General features: G+C 30.4%; 1 protein-coding gene across 1 annotated transcript in view; it reads right to left on the bottom strand.

Moving 5' to 3' along the window:
* The window catches only part of PRKG1_1 (cGMP-dependent protein kinase 1), a 76,117-nt gene that overhangs the window by 31,962 nt on the left and 19,430 nt on the right, over window positions 1-24,725 (bottom strand). Inside the window, exons 2-3 of the mRNA XM_051212191.1 lie at window positions 6,093-6,259; window positions 594-707 (exon numbers count right to left, since the gene is read on the bottom strand). Of these exons, the coding sequence (XP_051072344.1) occupies window positions 594-707; window positions 6,093-6,259 (281 nt within the window). The remainder of the gene's footprint in view (window positions 1-593; window positions 708-6,092; window positions 6,260-24,725) is intronic.

The following is a 24,725-nucleotide window of genomic DNA, read 5'->3' as shown; positions in this document are numbered from 1 at the left end:
TTTAATAATTTGTCATCTATTATTATAGTATTATTTCAATTTACATTTTCCTTTGCATTTTTCAAGCATCTTTGATGATCAAATAGTAGTACAATATATTCTTTACTCGTAGTGTATCATTTCATGTTGTATACACATTTCTGTACCCAAGCTCTGGGTTAATTATTTCCCAGCCTTGCAAATATGATGACAAATAAATTCTGGTATTGATTAGCTTTATTTGACTAGTTATAAATATTAGCCTACTAACTTATCCAAGTGTGTTTTATTTTGTACAGATAACTAAAGCTAAATTCAAGTCAGTCATGAATTACAAACGTTTTATTGAGTACAAGCATGTTGCATCTATACATCATCATATGTATTTTAGTTGTATTCATTTTTAATTAGCCATTCAGGTAACGTTTTATTACTCTGAACAATAATATAAAAGACCACTACGTTACAGTCAAAGTTTTCGTTCTTTAATCGATAATTATGCATCTAAATTATTTATAATATGTTTTATTTTTATTACAATTCTTATTACTGACTACTCCAAACATGATGGAAATTTAATGATCAATGTTTAAAGAGCATATATTTTTAATTACCTCTCACACTAGCTGTTCTTGTACAGTTGTACAGAATAGCCAATTCACCAAAAACTGTACCTGGACCCATCTCACGTAGACGTTCACCAGATTTTTGTACTTCAACGTAACCATCTAGCAAATATGGAAAACAGATGGCATTATATTGTTGGATAAGTGCATGATAAAAAAATGAATATAATTTCCATGGAAAGTACAAAAAAATGTTTTATTTAATACTTCTTTTAATTCAACTCATCTATTACTTTATATCTCAAGATATGCGACAGATGTAACGAAAATCTCAATAATGACCTTTGAGATCATGATCTCTAGAAACAACTAAACTTAACAATATTAAGTGGTCAGTAATCAATGAGTATAAACAAGTCAGTCCTACAGATGATAAGTTGATTTCTGAAAATCTCATAATGAAGATCTCGAGATGTAACTATGAGTGAGTTACATTAAGAACTAAGTTTCCTAACATTTTGGATACGTTCTTCTAAAGTATCTACAAGATAAAGACTGATAGTTTCCTTCTTACTGACTTCAGTGTTTTGACAAATCAGTAAAAGGAATTAAAGCATAAACAAACTAGGTTGGTTGTATAGTCTCTCATCTGGATTAAGACTAAAGTCAAATAATGATTTGATCGAAAAGTTTAACATCTAAGATAAACCCTTACTTTTTCATTAATGACTAAGTAATTTGCCCTCTTAACATCTAAGAGTAGCATAAGACTTGTCTTTACTTAGCAATCAAAAAGTGGTTAGAATGATCAAAGTTTATTATGATTATTTAAGATACAGCTTTAGAAAAATAATATAACATGTGCGAAATTAAGATGAACTCCAAATTAAGATTAGTAAAGAATAGATTCAAACGCATTAAAGACATAGTTTCAATCTATGCTAGTTCTTATGACTACACATGTTTTTTAATTGTAATATTAAAAATAATTGGAAATAATGCAAAGTTGTTAGGTACATTGAATATATCGGTTAGAATAATGCAATCAAAAGTATACAATGAGTACTTTTTATACAAATATTGGTGTTTTCTTGTTTTATTTATAAATTCATTAACGTTTACCATGGAAAATTATTACATTTACCAGATGGGTTTTGTGGACATTATAGTAATTTCAATGGTTAAGATCATGAGTCAGTTGAAGCTAGATCACCATGGAAAACCTGGGAGCACTGGATGGCCGTTTCGTCCTAGTATGGGACTCATCAGCAGTGCGCATCCACGACCTCGCCCCTGCGAGATTCGAATCCAGGACGAAACGGCCGTGCAGTGCTTCCAGGTTTTCCATGGTGGTCTAGCTTCAACTGACTCATGATCATAACCATTGATATTACATTTACGTATGAAGATATACTCCTTGAAGACTAAAATGTTCGCTCTTTATTTAATCCTTTATTTCTTTGAAAAGATTATAAGAATTATTAAGTTGTATTAAGTGAACAGAAGGTTATGATTTCTAACAAGTGATAAATTACCAAGTTGTTTAAACAGCTATTATCTTTCCTTTTGACATAATTAAATAAAACCAAAAAGTATATATTATTTCAATCAATAAAACTCAATTATAAGTTTTATTTTCTTTAACTGACTAAAATCTAAGTTTCTTTACCTTTAGGCAACTATTTCGTTAATCAATAGATGAGAAGAAAAAACAAATTCTCCCCTCCCCGAAATTATTTAATGACACAATAATGTTAACGAAATAATTATAAAATAATGTGAAGTCAATTAATGAAGAGAAACTTGATCACTGTAATGAATTATATTATTATCAGAAGGGGTTTTGTGGAGATTTCAGAAATTTCGATAGTTTAAATCATGAGTCAATTAAAGCTAGACAACAATGGAAAACCTGGAAGCACTGGACGGTCGTTTCGTTTTAGTATGGAGTTCAATATGTTCTGTTGTGAGATATCAACTCACTGAAGACAATGGTGTACGGTGGCGCATTTTTGCGGATTGTTTGAAGTTAAACATTGACACTGTTGGATGGCGGCTCAGTGGTCTAATGGTTAAGCGCTAGTGCGAGATTGATAGGTTCTGGGTTCGAATCCCGCGGAGGGGGGTGGGATCGTGAATACGTCCTGCTAAGGAGTCCCATATTAGGACGAAACAGCCGTCCAGTGCTCCCAGGTTTTCCATGATGGTCTAGCTTTAACTGACTCATGATTTCAACTACTGAAATTATATTAATCTAATGTAATGGAAAGTAAAATAGAGAAATTCCAATGAAACGGTTAAAATCTGTCAAAGCAAAAATTATAATAATGAATTTAAATAGGTATCAATTCCAAAGTTAGACATGATAATTTCACATAAATTAAGCATTGAGTAAACGAGTTAATAATAATAATAATAAATGTATATTTTGTTATATCCTAATGAATAAAAGAGAAAAAATTGTATTTCTGACATCCTATTTTAACTTGTCAATATGAGTTTTTATTTACGCATTAGTTTTCCAGCCATTTGGGTGATAACATGGGAACAAACAGTTTTTATATACTAATGTGTTTATATTGTATGATATTTCTTGTTTGTTTAGTTGTTTGTTCTTATTAAAGAAGATAATGCAATGAATTATGTGTGTTTCTGTTCTTCTTTTTTTTCTTTTCATTTTGTTAAATCCTATTATTATTATTATTATTATTATTGGTTTATGTCGGGTTTTCCCAGAGTATATATACAAGATGCTTTTAGAGCATTAGTTAATTAAAACTGGAGCTTAATTTAAATTCTTATGACAGATTTTCATGCACATTAAAAATTCACTAATTAATAATGTGTATGATATTATTTTCTGTATTCTAAAAAAAGCAGCATATTGATGAACTATTTATTTTTCAGTTTGTTATTTATTTAATAATAGAATTCGAGGATACGCACTGCTGGGGAGTCCTATACTGAGATGAAGTGGTCGTCTAGTGCTTCTAGGTTTCTCATGGTGATCTACTTTTAACTGACTCGTGAATTCTACTATGAAATTGCTAAAATCTCCACAAAACCCACTTCTGATGATAATCATCTTGTGCTCACTAGTGACTGGCTTCAAGAGGTATTTCTTGGAGTTCTAGAGAGAAGCAGTGACCAGTGGAGTTCAACCAAGTTTGTTGTAAGATAGTAACTCACTGAAGACAATGGTGGATGTGTCGCTCAATTTCGTGGATTGTTTGGAGTTGAACATTAATACCTATGGATGCCGGCTGAGTAGTTTAAAGGTTGAGCGAAACTGACAGGTTCTGGTCTCGAATCCCGCGGGCTGGATTGGGGATTCGCATTGCTGAGGACTTTCATGCCAGGACGAAACGGACGTCCAGTGCTTCCGAGTTTCCCACGGTGACCTAGCTTTAATTGACTCATAAATTCAACTATTAAATTACTAAAATCTCTACAAAGCCCCCTTCTGTTATTTATTTTTTTACATAGAAATCTAACATACACGTAACGCAACATATGTTAATTTAAGCAAAGGCTATCCACAACTTTCATCAAGTTTGTGTCAAACTCAAACATTTTAGCCATTTTTTGTTCAGTTAGGCAGTGATTCTTTCGTATTCAAGTGTGATATTTGTATGATATTTCATTTCAAGCACTTACATTCATTACACTTCTGCTTTTCATTCGACATAAGGGATTGCTGTTCGCTAAACATTCCCACAGAATATAATATATAGAAAATAACACTAGTTTAAAAGACTGAAATTGTCTTATCTTCCCAAATCTTCAAAACAATACATTAGATACTTGATTATAATATTTATGTCCCAGATCCATCTTATGGAAAATAGACTTAGTATTGTAAACACACTGACAAAATTCATTTAAGTAACATGCAAGAATAATCTAATGACCTAAATCGTATTAATATCATTATTAGGTCTGTAAAAAGAAATGCGACATCAAAATACATAGTCATGCTGAATAGTGTTTTAAACAACTTTGAAAAATAAATGCAGTTCAATGAAATGCTAAGATTAAAAGTCTATAAAGCCGGCAGTTCAACAGCCCTATATTTGATTGAGACATCTATGATTATTTTATTTAGTTACTTCATGTGAATACCTATATAAACAGGTATACTAGTAAAGCAGGTAACATGTTAAGTATGAGATGTTTTACGAAACTATAAATCTCATCGATCGTACAAATATATTGGTAGCAAAACCTAATATCTTGCCAAAATGCTGATATTATTTCTGGTCTAGATGTTTATCACAACTATGGAGTAAACTTCTATTCGATACTTACTCAGCGGAACAAGACTGTTATGACTTAATACAAAGAGGGATGCTTGACCGTCTATGAAGATTTACTTATACACCAAACACTAGCCTATTACTAATCAAGACAATATTCAAATATGCAAGGAAATATATATCATTTTAAATATACATTTAGTGGGTAGATTTGGATAAATGGAATGTCAGTAATTACCATTAACTTATCAATAGTTCATTATATGTAAATAAAGTCTTATGACTTAGCTCCAGGAAGAGAGTAAATAAAGTGAAGCTGAAGCTTTGTTTCATGTGGAAACATGACAAGAAAGACGTTTTATGGTGCATTCATTTCTATACTTAGATTTACTTTACATTAATTATTAGTTAAGACTGATTAACTAAATCAATTGCCTTGAAATTGATGAATCTAATCACAAATAGTTTAGCAATGTTAACAAACATCATGCTTAATTTATCCATAACTGTCTATTACAATAATCAAAATGCATAAATTGTAAATAACAAAAACAAAGTAATTTATTTGTTGAATACCATGCCTGATCTTATCTTAGCACTGGATCGATGATAAACGTATCAAAAAAAGTTCCACTACCTTCTAGTAAAAAAGGTCATGTGTAATAAATTTTAATAAAGAGGGTGGAGATCTGTGGCGCAGGTGGATGATTTTGACGGAGTTTTGTTCTCTGAGCTGGATGGTCGTGGAGCTTTCATCGTTATTCTGAATGACATCATCAACAAAAACTCCAGGTAGAAGTGAAGTGTTCAATTGTCTCCACATATGCCTCATAGCTTGTCCTGTAGACCTCAATCTTGAGTGGTTATTGTTGACCTTTAACCTGTGATTGTTTACTTCTTTACTTTAATAAATTTTAATAAACCTCTTCAGAAAAACCAAGTTATCGATTCAAAAATTGGCTACCTAGACAAGTTTATATTTAATCCCTTCAAATAGATAATATCTAAAATCCCATGATTAATTTAATACAATTTAATTAATTGATTTATAGGTAATGTAATGCAATTAAGCGATAAGGTTTATTAAAAATAGTACAAAGCAAGCATCAAATTATATCTTAAATAGTTTCAGGTTTTCAACAGGAAAATATAAACCTAAATCTTATAGTTACACTGCAAATTAATCAACAGACTTTGATCAGTACTAGAGAACTAGTCAAAAATATGACAATAATCACTACATTTCAGTGATCAATCAATTTTATATAAATGATATAATTATTCATCTTACCTTCTAAAACATAAACAACCGAACCAACTTCACCTTCTTGTATAATCCACGACAATCTAGCACAGCCCAAAGGACACATTGAATCCACAATTTTAGATATTTGCCTTTTATCTAAATGCTTCATAAAGTCATTGTTCAGAATAGCTTGAGTAATTAACGCCTTTGTACTAATGAATAAAAGATAAAATAAACAGGTTTTTTTGTAATTTATGAAAAGTTAGTTGAAATTAATCAAAACTATCATTAATCTGTCACCATACTAACTAATTCTTAGTGTTTTATACACTATGACTGTGCAATCCATTGTGATCAAGGATAGTTTATCATTTTGATGGAGTTTTGTTTTCTGAGCTGGATGGTAGACTTCTATCTGAAGTTTCTGCTGATGATGTCGTTCAGAAGATTGATGAAAGCTCCACGACCAAACCATCCAGCCCAGAGAACAAAACTCCATCAAAGCCATCCACCTGAGCTACAAATTTTCTCCGCCATCTCATAGTTTGTCATATTTAATCAGCACACTTAATTCTTATAAGATTATACTATGACAGTATAACAATGACGAACTATTAGGGAGTTGTATTGTTTAAAATAAAGCAAAAATTTAAAATCTAAACAACCAACTATAAATCTTTAATCTTTGAGTAATTTAAGAAATAGATATATGTGTATACATTTGTTAAACGATTGGTCATGATTATGATCAAGTAGTCTACACAAATTATAATCGCTAAAACCTAATGTTAATAAGTTCATAAGCTGATATCAGACCCTACGTTTCATTCAACCTACTCCTATGCTGATTGATACGCGAACTAAATGAATACATTATAGAAAATATAACAAACTCACTATTTACTAGTAGATTCTTCACTTCCTAGTTATGGTTATGTGCCTTAGTTAAAAACAGCCAAGAAACAATATATTTTAAACTTTCTAGTGAGACAATTCAGCATGTAAAGTTATAATACGATGTAGATAGGCTATCAACCAATTATTAACTGGGTTACAAATCACCTCGCACTTTCTCATATAGACTCGTTCTTTAATTATTTTCACGGTTGAACACACGTATCGGTCTATGTTGGACCACCATTCAAAACCTGGAAGCACCAGATGTCCGTTTCGTCCTAGTATAGGTTGCACAAGATCATGGATCGACTGAAGTTGGACATTAACACCTCTGAGTGCCAGCTCAGAGGTCCGTAGGTTAGGCGTCCTAGCGTGGGACTCTTAAACAGTGAGCATTCACGACCCCGCACACAGGACTCGAACCCGGGGCGCCCAACCTCCGGCCCGCTGAGCTAGTCTTGATGTCTAACTTCAACCGATCCATGGTTTTGTGCAACCCATACTAGGGTGAAACAGTCGTCCGCTGATTCCAGGTTTTCAGTGGCGCTCTAGCTTAGATCAACTCGTGAGTTGAACTATGAAAATACTACACAAATCAGCATACTGTTTAAATGTTTTATCAATTACAATTTGAAAGTTGAATTATAACATATTGTTACATAGTTTACGGTTGATTAGAAACTGTTACAACTGTCTGATAACTAAATCTTAACTGTACGCATTTCAAAAAACACAGTATCCTAATTAAGGAAAACTATGATACCTATATGTATTACTAAACCTAAAGTATAATACCATTATATATTATTTCTTTGCCTGTAAACGCTATCGGCAAAATAGACTTTTTTACCATGCTTGAATTGCAGTTATGCAGATAACTGAACCAAAGATATTTTCCTGTGGTTTTTTCTTTATTTAAAATGTATTTCTACACAGTTTAACAATGAAAAATCACTGTTGAACGTTTAGATTTATTCATATTAATTTCATCATAAAGTTAAACAATGCATTAACATATGGCTAATTCATTAAATAACTGTTCATATAAGCTGGTGTTTATCGAACTTTCTTCAGCTATAACATTAACAATAAAATAAGTTGTCTAGAAATGTCCATAATACGGAATATAGACTGATAGAATATGAAAGAAATTACTCACTGAAATAAGCAGTCACTCAATGTTATTGATTATTTGTGAGTTTTTTAGCTACTATCACAGCCTACTTATAAACTGATAAATAATCTAACTGAACGCTTGAATCAGTTTTCTAAGCTCTTCTAATAACCCCAAGTTAAATCTACACGACAACTTGAACATAAGAGAAAAAACACGAAATGTGAAGAAAAAAAAACCTTTACTCTAAAGTTAGTTTTTGTACAGAAATTCGAAGGTATTTATGACATTTTAGATAGCCTCGAGCTTCTGAAAAGCTCTGGAAATCTACTAAACATAATAGCAGGATAGATAATCATCCAAAAATGCGATATGTCACTTTCTAGATGTTTCTGAGAAAGATCTATTCACTGCTGATTGTATCAAATATTTCCAACCATTTTCAGCGCTCCTCTAAGCTTTCTTTTCTCAAAAAAATACTCTGGATCTTTTCAACATAAATATCTTCAAATATATTTATAACTACTAAAATGTAGTTTGTAATGTTACAATTGTCATAGTAACATAATAAATTGGTAACACAATACATTATACAATGAGTGTATTTTTAATATAAATATAAACATATTTACGTATTATTAATGTAAGGAATCTTATAATAATAATAATATTATTATTATTATCAAAATAAGATCAATGGTGATAATCACTACTGTTAACTATTATTTAGATATGAGTTTATTCAATCATTTATATAATTTATTATTATTATTTAGCCTTAAACATTGAATGGGAATTCTACTATCAAAACAACATATGTTTACAGTAATTATAAATATGTCCAATATGAAAAATTATTATCATAATTACTATTATTATTATTATTACTATTATCATTATTGCCATAACAACAACACCACCAACAACTTTCATTTATAGACAGAAATTGAGACAACTACAGAAAAACATTGTGATTGTTTATTTAATTATTTATTACATCATTAAAAATAGACAAATTTATTTGTCAGTATTTATTCATAGAAGTGTTTTTTCTAGTTTATAAAAACAAAAAAAAGAATAAAAAAATTATTTATCCATGACAAAATCTAATCATCTGATTTAATAACGTTAGCAATAGTTATGATGTAATAAATTGTATTTGATATCTGCTGAACAATGGGAGCATATATATGTATATATAGTAAATGCCCTAGTTCGGCCGAGAGTAGCGAGGGTCAGCTCTCCCTCTCGAAATGCACTCAAATAATCACTTGCAAACAACCACTGACAGGGAAGTCCTATTCACTGCATTCTCGCGGCATTACTGTTACTTACGAAATTGAGAGGACGAAAATCGAATGTTCGGCGCTTCAACTCAGTTGGTGGATATGGAGGATCAACATAGGAGAGTTGGAAAGCCCTCATTCCAAACCAATGGTGCACATGAACTCCGGAATCCTGAAGGAACAAATGGATTTTGAAACTATTGTTTGTCACCGGCTTCCATGAGTTCACATCTCCTGACGTCGCTCCACTGTCTTGTGGATCAGACCTTTAGGTCGAGGTGTGGCCCCCTAAGAAATCCACCTGTTTCGGTCTGGGTGTAGTAATCAAGAACACAAGTGGAGACATTCGAATGTATTCGATATCAAATAACAGAACATCTCAATAGAATCTGAGAACCTTATAATAAATAATTAATTTGCGAAATATCAATCCATCGTCTCAAACTTGACTGTTCCTTTGCAAATATCAGTCCATTGTCTCAGATTTCATTGTTCACGCATTTTCATACCGATTGCGTTCCGCCTCCGTTCTTTAATTATCAATCTTCTACTGAAATACATTCTATGTCTGACCATCGTCATATACTTCTTGTGTGGATATAAGTAGCTCACACTACACGGGCACCTGGGCAGTATCCAATCCCTCACACAAACCGAATGATTTATGTGGTTCATGTCTCTTTGGTGCCTCCTTATACCAGTGTTTATTTGTTTAAATAAATAGATATTTTCTAGTGAACATTGGTACTTAAACAATATAAGTCATTATTGGTCATAAACAACGTTTCTTTTTCACTGAATAAAATCATTTTATTAGTCTAAACAAATTAACTAAATAGCAAATAGTTAGATTTTTTTCAATTATTTAACTAAATGATTGATTTACTAAAATGAATTTTTTATACTACTGATTAGTGTGTAATCAATTAACAATAAATACTATGGACAAGTCTTACCTCCTTGATGTAATTGAAAAAAGAATACCACTAACCCGTTTAAAATAATTTACTTAAACGGTACCATACCTGAAAATTTGAATGAAAAGTTTCTAACAAAACGTTGATTAATATGATTATAAGACTGTAACGATTCATTCAACTAGACTGGTCGTTTCATCCTACTATATGACTCCTCAACAGTGTGCATCCACGATCCCTTTCACAAAGTTCAAACCTATGACCTATCAGTCTAACTTTAATTGACTTATGAATTCAACTACTAAATTATTATCATGTTCACAAAACTCCTCTCTAATTTGTGATAACACCAATAAATTCAAATTTTCTTATTTCTATCACAACTGTTTTAAACAAAAGAAGTAAACTTTTGATAATTCAATATTCAATACATGTGCTTAAAAAGTTACACATTAAACACTTTTCTTTAATAAAAGAAATTCTTTGAATCATTTATGAAAAGAAAAATTAGACAATATAATCAACGTTTTCATTTTAATCTGCATGAATAATCAAAGTGAATTAATAATCAAGTTCCGAATATTATAAAAAGTGAATTATTCAAAGGTGAATAAAATTATCCCAATAATTGATATATATCAGTTTAGGGGTTGTGGAGATTGTTAAATTTTTGATTGAGATCATGAACCGATCGATGTTAGACCACCATTGAACACCTGGAAGCACTTGATGGCCGTTTCGTTCTATTGTGGGACTCCTCAGCAGTGCGCGTCCACGATCCCGCTCGCGAGATTCAAACCCAGGGCCTTTAGTCTCACGCGCGAACACTTAACCTACTGGACCACTGAACCGGCATCCAATGGCGTTAATGTCTAATCTCAACCAATCCACGAAGTTCCTGAGAGGTCCCATAATAGGACGAAACGGCCGTCTAGTGCTTCCAGGTTTTCAATGGTGGTCTGAAATAAATCGGTTCATGATCTCAATCAAAAATTGATATGTAATTAAATAATAAATTATAATTTGTGCTACTCTTTTATGGTTGTGAATTAATAACACTATATTAAGAATAGCTTATTAAAGATCACTATTTTAACCATTATACTTTTCCATACATTAACGAGCATCTTATCCTTTTGAATAAAATCAACTATATTTAGTCCATAATGAATTAACATAAGTCACGCTAAGTAATAGTTTTCATCATACATTCCATGGTTCATTATTATAGATAAAAGTTAGTAGTTGAAACTAATAAAATCAATGTCATTTTGCATTTATGTGTCTGATAATTGATAATGTTAGCGTATTTAGAAATTCCCCAATTCTATAGAATCTATATGGAATCATTTCATATTCACAACCATACTGGTAGACCATCAAAGCTATTTATAATATAATTAACTAAAGATCAGTTTACGCTTATTCAGCATATTCTTTACCAATAAATGAGATTTAGGCTTCTACAATTAATAGACCTTAATTTAGTATGAAGTATCGAATAAAAGTTCTTTTGTGAAGATCTTAACATAAGTTCAATTATAGATGTTGACATAACTTATTATAAAATTACCTAAAACATATATAATATTCAAAGAGTGTGCCTAAATTAGTCTGGGACACTGTCAATCCTCTCTTTTTCCCTAATAGTCACTGATGTTTATAAAAATCCTTTTTACAAAATAACCTCATTTACAGTATATTTCTTATAAGAACAAACTGCTTTCGGATATATAAAACCGTATTAAACTCCTATATGTTTGAAACTTCAGCAACGTTACAACCTCAAAACACTTCCATGAAACAATATTGTCTTCAAGTCAATCCCATAACTTTTACTGAATATGTATTCATCAGACCATGAGCACAGACGATAGTAATGAGCTTTTAGTGAGTATTAATTCCCAACTACCTCATATATAAACATTTACTGACAAACGCAAGAGGGTGTAACGCAGTAGTCAACATGTTTTTTGAGGGCTTGGTGTGGTGTGGATTCCCTTTGGTAACAATCATAAATTCATATGATTAAAGTCTAATGAGTTGTACTAAATAATTTAATTATTAGACAATTTCCGAAATGATAAAATTCCTTTGTTTAAAATAACTGAATTTTTTAGTTTACATCACTGATAGATCTTCGTAAGAAAATTACCTCAAACCAGGAATCACTAGTCAAATAATTCGTTCTAGTATAGGTCTTCGCAGAATTGCTCACCCAGCACCTTTAGATCACGCGAAAACAGCTTCACGTTTAGACCACTAAACAGGTAAAAAGTGAATTATATGTCTACTTTCAGAATTATTTGATATATTAAATACATTCATTAATGAATAAATGATAGCTACCCAATCAAAATTTTTTGTTCCTATTTTACTAGTTAACTAATGGAGATGTTTAGATCTATTATACCTGGATTATTTCGTTAAGTAATCTTAACTTTCATAATGAAGCAATAAACTGTTCAATTAAAATGTGTTTTATACTCATTAGTATGTTATAACTTCCAGTAAAAATGACATTATAAATAGAAACTATTACCAGTATATTCAATAGGTTTTATTGATTACTAGTTCCTTTAAAAAACCTCAAAAATAATGCAGTCAGAAACGCTGACCTCCATATCTTCATGATTATGATGAAAAATTGAACCAGTTATTCAACTCTGTAAATAATAATGTTTATTTGTGACGTTCCAATCTAAGAGCTTTCAGTAAATTGACTCATTCGATAAATCAGCAGACAAATAATTCGAAGTTTAATGAACATTTAGTCCGATATCAATGTACTAATAGTAAACAATAGCAGCATCTTTTCCATATCAGTCTTGTTTGTTTTTGATGATCTAATAAATTCATGTCTACCTGTCCCTCACAATAGCGTTAAGCTTCATATCTTATTATGTGTGAGTCATTGAGATTATTGTAGGCTCTCGTTTGTTGTCTTTCATCAGTCCGTAAATAATTTATTTCATATGTGTCAAAGTACCATAGTAATGTTGTTTCATAACCGTTATATGACCAGAAAACACGTTATTGATGAGATTTAATCCTTTTCAAAATAACACACATACGATACTAACCTCCTTAATGAGAAATTTAATAACTAGTTCTAATGAATTCACAGTATAACATTTTTAGATTAAAATTTCTAGGATGATTATTCATCATTAAGTATCTCATAAGAAAATGTTTTGCTGTCCAATCAATATCTTAAGGATAAAATCCTCGAACCAATATCTTCATATAAAACAGAGAGTCTAAGTAACACTGTGGTTAGTAATCTACCTAAATATACAAAGATACGTCTGTTGATTTCCCGACTAATTTTAGACACTGACATAAAATCACATACATCACATTTTATAAATAAGTAACTATGCTATTTCATTTGTACTTATAAATTCTGTCATCTGACAGCTATCGATTTTTTTTTGTTTTTGATTTAAATGTTTGCCATTCAAACAAAATCTTTATACAAGCTTAGTGTCAGGGGCTTATTACCACTAAGATAGATATAACTATTTCGTTCGAAAGAAAACATTAGGTATGCATCTGATTATTGTGAAATGAGTCAAAACAAAATAATTTTCATGTTCAATTAAGGTTGATAATCTTTCTACACTAATGAATGAAAACCAATAGTTTAACCTGTTTTCTAATATGATGCATTATTCATTCATCTCTTTACTCCTAATGTAAAATATTTATCATTATGACTGATTATCAACGTTATATACTCTACAGTTTTCAGCAAAGTTCACTTTTAAAGAATTTTTTTATTTTATTTATTCATTCAATAATCCTTTCTTATCAAATAAGTAAACATGAAATTCTCTGTTTCCAGTCTCAAATTTATATAACATTTTTCTAAAGCTTACTAATTTAAATCGATATGACAAATCTCTATAGAAACACTGACAATATTTTACTGCCAATGTTTTGTTTACACTAACCCTGAAATCAGGACTGGATACATTTCACCTAATATAATAGAAGAGACAATCGAAATATCACCCTACTCATTCTATGTATATCTAAATTAGTCACCAAATAAATCATAGTACAGAAATGATCAGTGATATATCTTATTAATTCAATCTCTTAATGAGTATAATGCTTGTTATATACTGATTAAACCTGAAATGTAATACTTAACAAAGTGGTGTTATTTAGGTATGTTGTCTTGACAATTATTACTTCATCTTATCTAAAATTTCGTTATTTGAGTGATTAGATATTCCATTTGGTGTATTCTTTCAACATATACCTATTATTTTTGAAGTTATTTAAAACTTTCAAAGTAAATATCAATCTAATTTCATTTTAACAACTTTGTAATTGTTGTGAATTTTACATTTTCAGGTTTTTTTTTCATTATTTAAGAAACCACACAGTTATACTCAAAGCTATACACAATTTATTGAATATAAAGAACTTTTTCTATTCAACTGACAAACTAACATACTTCATGACACCTACACAGTATTTTGATATAGTTATAACAAGACATCATACAATTTTGCTGACAAGATTTCTATTCTTATATTATGATAATATGTGTATGTATATTACAAACCTTGGCTCTAACATCGTAATGATCTCCTTGCTATCATAAAACAAGATATATATATATATATATATCCATGATAGGTTTGACTGTAAAACTTTATTTTAAACCAAATATTTAATTGTTGCACACAGACATACAAAAAAGTAATAGATAAAGCAAAAAACGTTTACACTAAACATAAGAACCAGGTTACAATTATTTCTTATTGTTTCGTTTATTTCCTTGATCCTTTAAACTACACCTACTCTGGTCTTCTCCTTCCTCTCTTCCGCTCCCTCTATAAAGCGGTTAGTTAGAAAAATGCCAAAACTATTGATTTGCTGTTTTTATATATTTTTTTCTAGTGAATAATAAATGTAAACATAAGTGTTGCAAAACTGTACTAACTACCAATTAGTCATAAATTTACATGGAAATCGGTTCGTGTACCAAATAAAACGAGTTAAATTTTAAAAAAAAGAAAAAAACTTCACGAAGAAAAAAACATTGGATTCTGGCTCAGTGGTTCAATAAGTTAAGCGTTCACGCACGAGACTAAAGGCCCTGTGTTCGAATCCCGTGAGCGGGATCGTGAATGCGCACTGCTGAGGAATCCCACAATAGGACGAAACGGCAGTCCAGTACTTCCAGGTTACCAACGGTGGTCTGAAATCAATCGGTTCATGATCTCAATCAAAAACTTAACAATCTTCACGACCCCTATACTAGCAGGCAACATTAGTTTGAACAATGAGACCATTAAAAATGAAGCTGATATCTCCAGCGAAATCTTTTCTATAAATGTAAAATTCAGTTGGTTTTTTTGTTGATAATTTGTTTTGTAAATATTAACACTGTTGATGTGGTGCGTGCTACTTATATTGATATGAGTAGTATAAAACGTGAGTCAGGAATGTAATGTCTGGCAGCAGAAGATGGGGAAGATCAAGAAAGGAAGAGCGGGAATAGAAAGCAATTAGTATGAAAATGCAAGAATAACGAAGTTCGAGACAACTACTGAACATTTTGCAAATGAAGTATTATAGTATGGTTTTTCTATTTTACCAAGTAACTCTGTAATTATGTGCTAAATATAATTCTGTTGTCCTCACCTGTGTTCCCCTTCACTAAATTGATATCACTTTAAGGTATAAAGTTGAATAGTTTGTCTTTCATAAATACAATTAAATGAAAAGTTTTATTATTAACGATTGTAAATAGATTGTTAATATAAGTCGATTAATCACTTTATGATATTTGATAGAGTAATCAATATTGTCGCTGAAGATATAATATTTACAGTTTCGCATAATGTACACATACGGTCTATTTAATTTATATATAACTGTTATGGTTTTATGACATCTTTTTTCTTCCACAGTGTGTGCAACCGTGAAGTGATAACTGCCCTCATTCCTCTGACAGCATTTAAGACATTTCTTTGAAAATGACCTTGTTCCATTTCAAGTAAAAAATAATTTATTTTAAACACAATAAGTTAGCTATTCAAAGAGATATTTATTTTGAATACGCTGGAGAGAATATCTCTCTTCGGATTCCTGATGTTTTATAACATAGATTCAGTTTTGTGTTAGTTAGTCATTCTGAAAACTAAATGTGATGGTAAAAAGAGATAAAGAATGTTTGATACATTCAAAGGAAAAAAGGATATCATAACGACCTTGACGAAACCAAACTCTTTTAATATGATTTCATCATAAATGAAAAACTCCTTATGTATATTATTAAATGATAAAATTCTTAACAAAATGCAAGTAGTGTAACTGTATAGAATGAATGTGTAAGTAATTGGTCAGTATTGCAAAAAAATCATCTTTATTGCTGGCATTTCATTTGCATCTCGAATAGCATGAACACGAAGAGAGGCACTTCGATTGATTCAGTTAACCACCATTCATGGATTGGTATACTACTTGTAAACTTAACGATACACAACTGGACAGTTATTTCTCCTGTTCAAGTATGCCCACTTTAGTCTTAATTGTTCTTCTTTCATTACTAGAATGACCAATATTACACTGTTCTTATTCTGAGGGCAGATATTATCACTCGATTATAATTACAATAATATGTACACACTAAAAGTTAATTGCTACAACGAGAACATATTTTTAAAATAAAATAACTCATGTTTAAACGAAAAAATACAACAAACACTTGAACACAGTTGGATAACTGTTTGATGTCTAGCAGTTCAAACATTATACGACTTCAATTATGTTGATTTTAGTTGTTTTTCTTAATCGTACAAAACTCTGGAACTATTCAAATTCAATAGTTTACACTTTTGTCATTATTATCTTATATTTTGTCGCCAGGTAAATATCATTAACTTGTATCTGTTTACATAGTATTCAAAATGATATCCTATTAGGAAAGCTAATCAGTGCAAATCTCTCAGTAATTGTAATAAGCCTGTTATTTTTATCATATTATAATATAGTTTCAAGTTAGAAGTAAGTCAAACTACTGTACAATAATCACTGACTGTAACATCTCTTTGTATAAAAATCATTAACTTGGCAGATAAGACAAAGCTGTAAATAGAGTATAAAGTTTACGACGTATACACTATTTAACTGTTTCTTTTAAAGTTGTTGGTTGTTGTTAAATCAATAAATTGGCCTCTTTTTTTCTTTGTAGACACTTACCATTATGTAATTTGTTTAAATGAAGTTATTTATACTTGACTAATTCAGTAGTATAATTCAACACAATGAAACAAAAGTAGAAAATTTATTAAACTATTGTTGATATTAATTGAAGTGTATCTTTTCAAGCATCTATGTATTTAAAATTTATTTTCAAGCCAATTATCAGTCTATTCAAGACTAAAACTAATTTACATCTATATTATACCTATAGACAAGCATTATAATAAATTACTTAGGTTACTTATATTTTACATTATAAGCATATGAATAATGGAAGTTAAATGTTTATTGCAATAAATTGAAATGTTTAGAATTTATTTGTTCACATTATGTGTTAATAAGGAGTTTACAAGAAAACAAACCCCATTTTAATAGGTTTTTGTTACTAAGAGAGAGTTTTATTCAAATTGAACTATTTATTCATGTGGACTTATGAATGAATAAGAAATTGAACTTAAGAACTTGGTGTTTTTTTTCCTTTAGTAAGTTATACCAATTTTAAACCATTGAGTCAAACTTTAAAAATCAAAACTTGCAATTCTGCTCAGTAACTAAATATCATCTTATATATATATTTTTTAATTTTATGGTTTATATTATGTAAAATGGGCTCTTTTGTTAACTGACTTGGAGAAGATTGGACTCTACTTAAACAGTATATCATATTAATAAATAGTATATTTGTAATATCCCAATACGTAGAAAAATTAGATTTTCCGACGTTTCGTGGCTTAGTGTAAGTCACTTCTTCAGAGAATAAATAACCAAATTAAAATTAATCCAAGTTTAAATAGTACAACGAAACAGCGGGACATGACATTGGTTTGTTCAGACCTGTTTTTGATTGATCACATAATATTCTTATTGTTCCATTGTACTATTTAAACTTGGATTAATTTTAATTTGGTTATTTATTCTCTGAAGAAGTGACTTACACTAAGCCACGAAACGTCGGAAAATCTAATTTTTCTACTCACTGGGATATTACAAATATACTATTTATTTATAACAATCTACCCAATGCTCAATTTATTCGAAATTATCAAATCAAACCTTGGTAATGACACCTACAAAGTATATCATATTGCTTTAATACTTTGTTTTATGTTTTTATGTTTATATAAATCTAAAAACGGATTTTATCACGTAGCTAAAAAAATCAGAGGTACGTTTTGAGTGAATGAAGTGAACAAAAATTATGAAAGTGTAATACTAATACGTGATTTCCTTAAACACACTGTGATCCTATATATCATATAACAATAAAAAATTACCATTTTTTATTATTTATTTTACACGTGATAAGAATACACCACATCCTTATAAACAACCATAACTATAAAGTTTTAGGTCTAAAAGTATGTAGTGGCTTCGATCACCTCGATAACTGTTATAATATAAATATCAACAGTGTTTGAAATCAGAAGGCAATGAGAAGCAGCAATTATAGTTTGTTAGCGGATAGCGTAGATCACAAAGCTGTAAACACATCAAGCTAATTTGAAGTGAGGAGGCGAATAAGTATATGCCAGCCATTACATAGGCAAATTTATAGTCAAATTGCATAACGGTGCAGCAATGCGAAACAAGGACTAATAATAGGATTTGAGTACATATATACATAGGGGAGGAGAATAAATCATCGAGTGATGTTTAAACGATAAACATTTTAGCTAGTCTGTCATGTGATCTAGTGATCATAACGGTACAAAGAAATATGCGCATTGTTACTATTCTAATAACATTGTTTGTTAAGTAAGTTAATAAAAAGGCTTAATCAAAATTAACTATAATCAAAATTGGTTGTAGGATAGTTGCTATAAGTATATTCTTTACCCTTCCTTGTGTCATACTAAATAAAATCTTTTCCAAATGCATTCGCTGAATCATCAAAATTCATCAAAACACTCATGAAATAAAACTTTATCATGCGTATCTCTGTATATAGATTCAGTCATGAAACCGTAATCAATCGGTTTGTAATGAAAACTATCTCTCTGAAGAGAATCTCAATAAAATCATAAATGTTTCACAGAATTCCCTGGATATTAGCATTATTACATTTGTTTCAATTTGAAGCTAGCATCAATATGTTATTTCTATTAAATTCTGTAATGTAAGTTTCTAAAAATTTTGGAAATTTATTTTACATAAAACCAATAGGTTAGCGTCATTTCTGAATTGTAGAAGAATAGGTGACAAAAAGACAAACTGAATTAAATTCCATGGATCAGTTGAAGTTAGACATTAACACCATTGGATGCCGGCTCAGTGGTCTATTGATTAAGTGCTCGCGCGCGAATCCAATAGGTCCTGAGTTCGAATCTCGCAAGGGGCGAGGTCGTGGATGTGCACTGCTGAGGACTCCCACAATAGGATGAAACGGCAGTCCAGTGCTTCCAGGTTTTCAATGGTGGTCTGAAATAAATCGGTTCATGATCTCAATCAAAAATTTAAAAATCTCCGGTACCCCTAATTTGATAAATATGAAAGTTGAATAGCTTTGCTTTTGGTGATTTCATTTTTACTTTTTTATTGGGTTGAAATATAAAAATATGGTGTGCTATGATATATATCCCTAAGAGTAAGCTGTCATTCGATTCATAGATTTATAGATCTTAAATAACATTTAATTGACCATAAGTGTTCATTCTATTAAAACAACCATGTATGATCAAATTCTAAATAATAGAAAGTACTTTTAAGTGCTCAACTGGTTGTCTATGATTTTGATTGTATATTTAGTAACGTAGATATCTGCAATAAATATAATAATAGAACCTATGAACGGTTGTTAATCAAAGTAAGGAAAAATACAACATATGATTGGTAATGAGCATGTAGTAAAGGATTTGAATTTATTTTATCAGATCAAACAAAATTTGCTGGAAGCTGTACGCATAGATTTCCTTTGCTTTAGCGATACTCCATATAAAGCCATACTTGTTTACACAGATCCAGTTTGTAGGATAGCTCTCCATAACCCCATTCCGTCAATATTAATTCGAATGTAATCATTCAGGATCCTACGTACTCGATTCATATTCTTTGTTACAATAAACTTCACCAATCTATATTAAAAACTGTCTAATAAACTATTATTTTGTGATAATCTATAGTCTCTAATATCTTTCATACTAAGATGGTTGTTGGAGTTAGTCAACAGGAAAGTTTGGACCTAGGTTTCATGCTGCTTGACACTCATCAGCAAGATGTATCTGTTATCCTGATGGATCTAATGCTCCCTGACGGATTCGACCCGGCATCATCAAACCTTACAGTCAGAGATGTTACCACTGAGCTATCCGGGCCGCGACTGACTTCCTGTAGGATTAACATGTTTCATACTCATCAAGTCATTAATTCACATGAATACTAACGTATAAAACCTGTTTATCACATTACTTATTTAGTATAAATACGATTGACTTCAGTACTCGTCATATAGAGTAACGGAAAAGATGATTATTACTTCAGTGATTTATATAGGAACTTTTCATTAATTTGATGTACTTGTTTACAATTCATATATATATATATATATATATATATAGGATGATGAGCAGTTTGATTGCCAAGAATTATAAATTAGATTGTCTACTTAAATAATAAATTGAATTATATCACTTTTTTCTTAAATAAAGTGTAACATTTTAACTAATCATCTTTCACAGTTGACTAATTACAATTCAAGCGAAAACTAACACTTTTTCCCTCTGTATACTTAATCGCAATTGGTTAAAGTATCTATCATTTAACAAAAACAAACAAGCATTTTCTTGATATAACTGATTATTTTCATCTATTATATAATAGTTTGATCAGATAATCAGTAGAATGTTTATTACAATAAACAATATTTTCATTATATATATATATATATATATATATAACTGCTCTAAGTGAAGGTTGATTAACATGTATAGCTTCATTATCTTATAAGAATATTTCAGTTGTCCATCAGACTGAAATGAAAACCAAAGCGTTTGCTAGAAGTAACAACTTACGATTAATATTAAGTTACTATAGTGACACGGTATTTATCGGTTATTAAGATAGTTTCCATCATCCCGTTGTAGACGTTCAAAACAAAATTGAACCAGCTCCCTGAATATATATTTCAATATTAGGTTTTTTTCTTAGATTCCACTGGGAATCAGTATCCAAATTCTTGAATCCAAGTGATATCATGACATTTAAACTAGAAATCCTTACGTCAACAAAGAATAATCAAATTCAGTCCTTGAAAAATACTTACAATTAACAAAATCCGAAAGAGGTTTTGTAGATATTAAAGTAAATTAATAGTTGAATTCATGAGTCAGACCACTATTGAAAACTTGGAAGCACTGGATGGCCGTTTCGTTCTAGTATGGAACTCCTCAGCAGTACTCATCCACTATCTCGCTCGCGGGATTCGAACCCATGAATTCAACTTTAATTTATCATCATTTACCCAAAATGCAAAACAACTAACATAATGTTTACGCTACATCGAATTTAACCTATTCTTTAATTTTGCCTTAATAGTGCTTACACCAGTGACTAGTTCTCACTAAATAGTGACCAATTTCATGTATGTGAGGTCCTTTTTAATTAAGATTGAATCCTACCGATCATGTGTCAATGTAGCCACTGGTCTAGGTGACTAAACATTGCGCGCAACAGACTTGTCACAGTAATTTTAGCTGTTGTTTCTCAGTACTCTGTTTCTGTCGCCTTCACTCTAGTTCTAGATGATTACAAGTGCCTTGGAGTGGTACTGAAATCGTTCTTCGACGCAGAATTTACCAACAATAACGACAGCCTAGTCTACCTAGTAAAATGTACTGGTTCCCAAATGCTGTTCTACATAGTAAGTCTTTGTGAAAAGTAATTTTTAAAACCAATCTATAAACCGAGTCTTTATAAACAATCTACTTTCATATTCCATCCATCACGCGTTTTATTCCTTTTTGTATTAACCAACTCGTGGTTTTAGACCACTGTATGTTCTTTAGTTTCTTTTAGAATATTGTATATAAATATTTAATTTATACTACTGATTAACTGGGTTTCATGTTTCGGTGCATATTTCAATGACTCTGATCATCTTTTCGATGACAAAATTTCTATAAAGCACTTTGAACACTTCAAAATAAAGATGTGATTAAAATTCAAATGTTTGTATGTTATTATACTAATTGTGCCAGTAATATTTTTCGGTAAACACAGTTTACATTTATGCTTTGTATTGGATGACACTCACACCAATGATTTACATACATCTTGATCTATCCGGGTATGATCATAAAATCATTCATTAAGTTCACATGCTTAAATTCCTAACCATTTTACAAATGAACAATTCGAGAATTCTGTAGACTGATTTAAAAATCATCAAGCCCTAAATCATATGATTTCTGTACCACATAATGATTTTACTTCTTAGCAAATATACATGAATCAACGGAAAAATATAGTACACGTGAATTTCTTTATATTTTCATACAGAATTGTTCATTGGATTGATCCATATTTTCATGAATAAAAATAATCTCATGATTATTAAAACGTTTTAATCGTTTAAAGATCCCCATCATATTGAAAGACTAATATTTGAACGAAGAATATTCTATTCTATAAACTTTCTTCAAGTTCTACAATTATATTATCAGAATGGGTTTTGTGGAGATTTTTAGAAATTTCACTGGTTGAAACCATGAGTTGGGACTCTTCAGCAGTGCGCATTTCAGTGGAGTTCAACCAGGTCTGTTGTGAGATAGGAACTCACTGAAGACGATGGTGTACGGTGGCGGAACTTCGTGGATTGGTTGAAGTTAGAAATTAACACCATTGGATGCTGGCTAGCTCAGTGGTCTAATGGTTAAGTGCTCGCGCGCGAAACCAGTAGGTCCTGAGTTCGAATCCCGTGGGGTGCGTGATCGTGGATGCGCACTGCTGAGGAGTCCCATACCAGGACGAAACAGCCGTCCAGTGCTCCCAGGTTTTCCATGATGGTCTAGCTTCAATTGACTCATGATTTCTACAATTATATATCCAAATTAATAATCCGAAAAATAGCCAAGTTAAGGGCAAAGTACATCGTTTAAAGCATATGAATTTAGGATTGTGATAAACAAAATACAATAAAATTGTTTATGTTAATATGAATCATATAGAATATTAACTTGAATCTGCTTATATGTTAAGTGAAATTTTAAGATCCATGATCAGAATAAATAGGGGTCTTTTATTAAAACGTTCCTCAAATCAGATATAATTTTACCATTATTCATTATAATTTTAATCTTTCTAGAAATAAAACTGACCAACTTTCTTTGTTTCTATATTACAAATAGATAAGATAAATACAGTTTAATAAACTATGATCATTATTAGTTAGATGGATCAAATTAATGCATAATAACGTTTTCATACAGAATTATCAAAACAAAACATTTCCCATTATTACTATTATTATTATTATATTATTATTATTTGCTTCTATTTATTAGGATCATATGTTGTTTAGTAAAAGAATATGATATCTATTTATTCTTCTTTAAGAATAACAATTCCATTTGTTTCTTATCAATTCATTGTCCTTGTATATACTATATAGAGTTGTTATTGTTTACAAGGCAGGCATATATATATATATATATATATATATATATCATTTGCTTTTAAGGTCATGCTATTTGAAAGAAAACAAACTAGAGAAAAATAAATAAATAAATATATGTATATTAATAAACAATGAAAATGTCATTTTCATTTCAATTTCTTCATTCATATAATAAATACCGTTCTGGGAAATCAACTTAACTAAGGTTTCTTAAAAACATTATTTTTTGTTGTTGTTGCCTATTGTTCAACTATATTCAATAGAAGTGCTATACCAATAGAAGTGTCAAGTAAAGTATAATCCTATTAAACAAACATTTATTTTAATAGATAGGTAATCTTTTTGTAGAATATAATAAAGTACTATCAAGTATCATATTTAAAACGGCCAAGCATCAGTCTAATGACACAATGAATCAATAAAGATCAGGAAATATGAGCAGATAGATTTTATCAAATAATTTTAATGTCTTCTATGTTTTAATCACTCATTAATGTTGAATAGTTCATTGTTAGATGTTCAGTTTTATTCTTAATCTCATAAAATCATCATTCATCAAGATCATATACTTAAATTCCTAACCATTGTACAGATAAACAATTTGAGAATTATATAGACTGGTTTAAA

The sequence above is a fragment of the Schistosoma haematobium genome, chromosome ZW (genome assembly GCF_000699445.3).
Source record: "Schistosoma haematobium chromosome ZW, whole genome shotgun sequence".
Lineage (NCBI taxonomy): Eukaryota > Metazoa > Platyhelminthes > Trematoda > Strigeidida > Schistosomatidae > Schistosoma > Schistosoma haematobium.
This window is presented reverse-complemented; position numbering and strand designations above follow the sequence as displayed.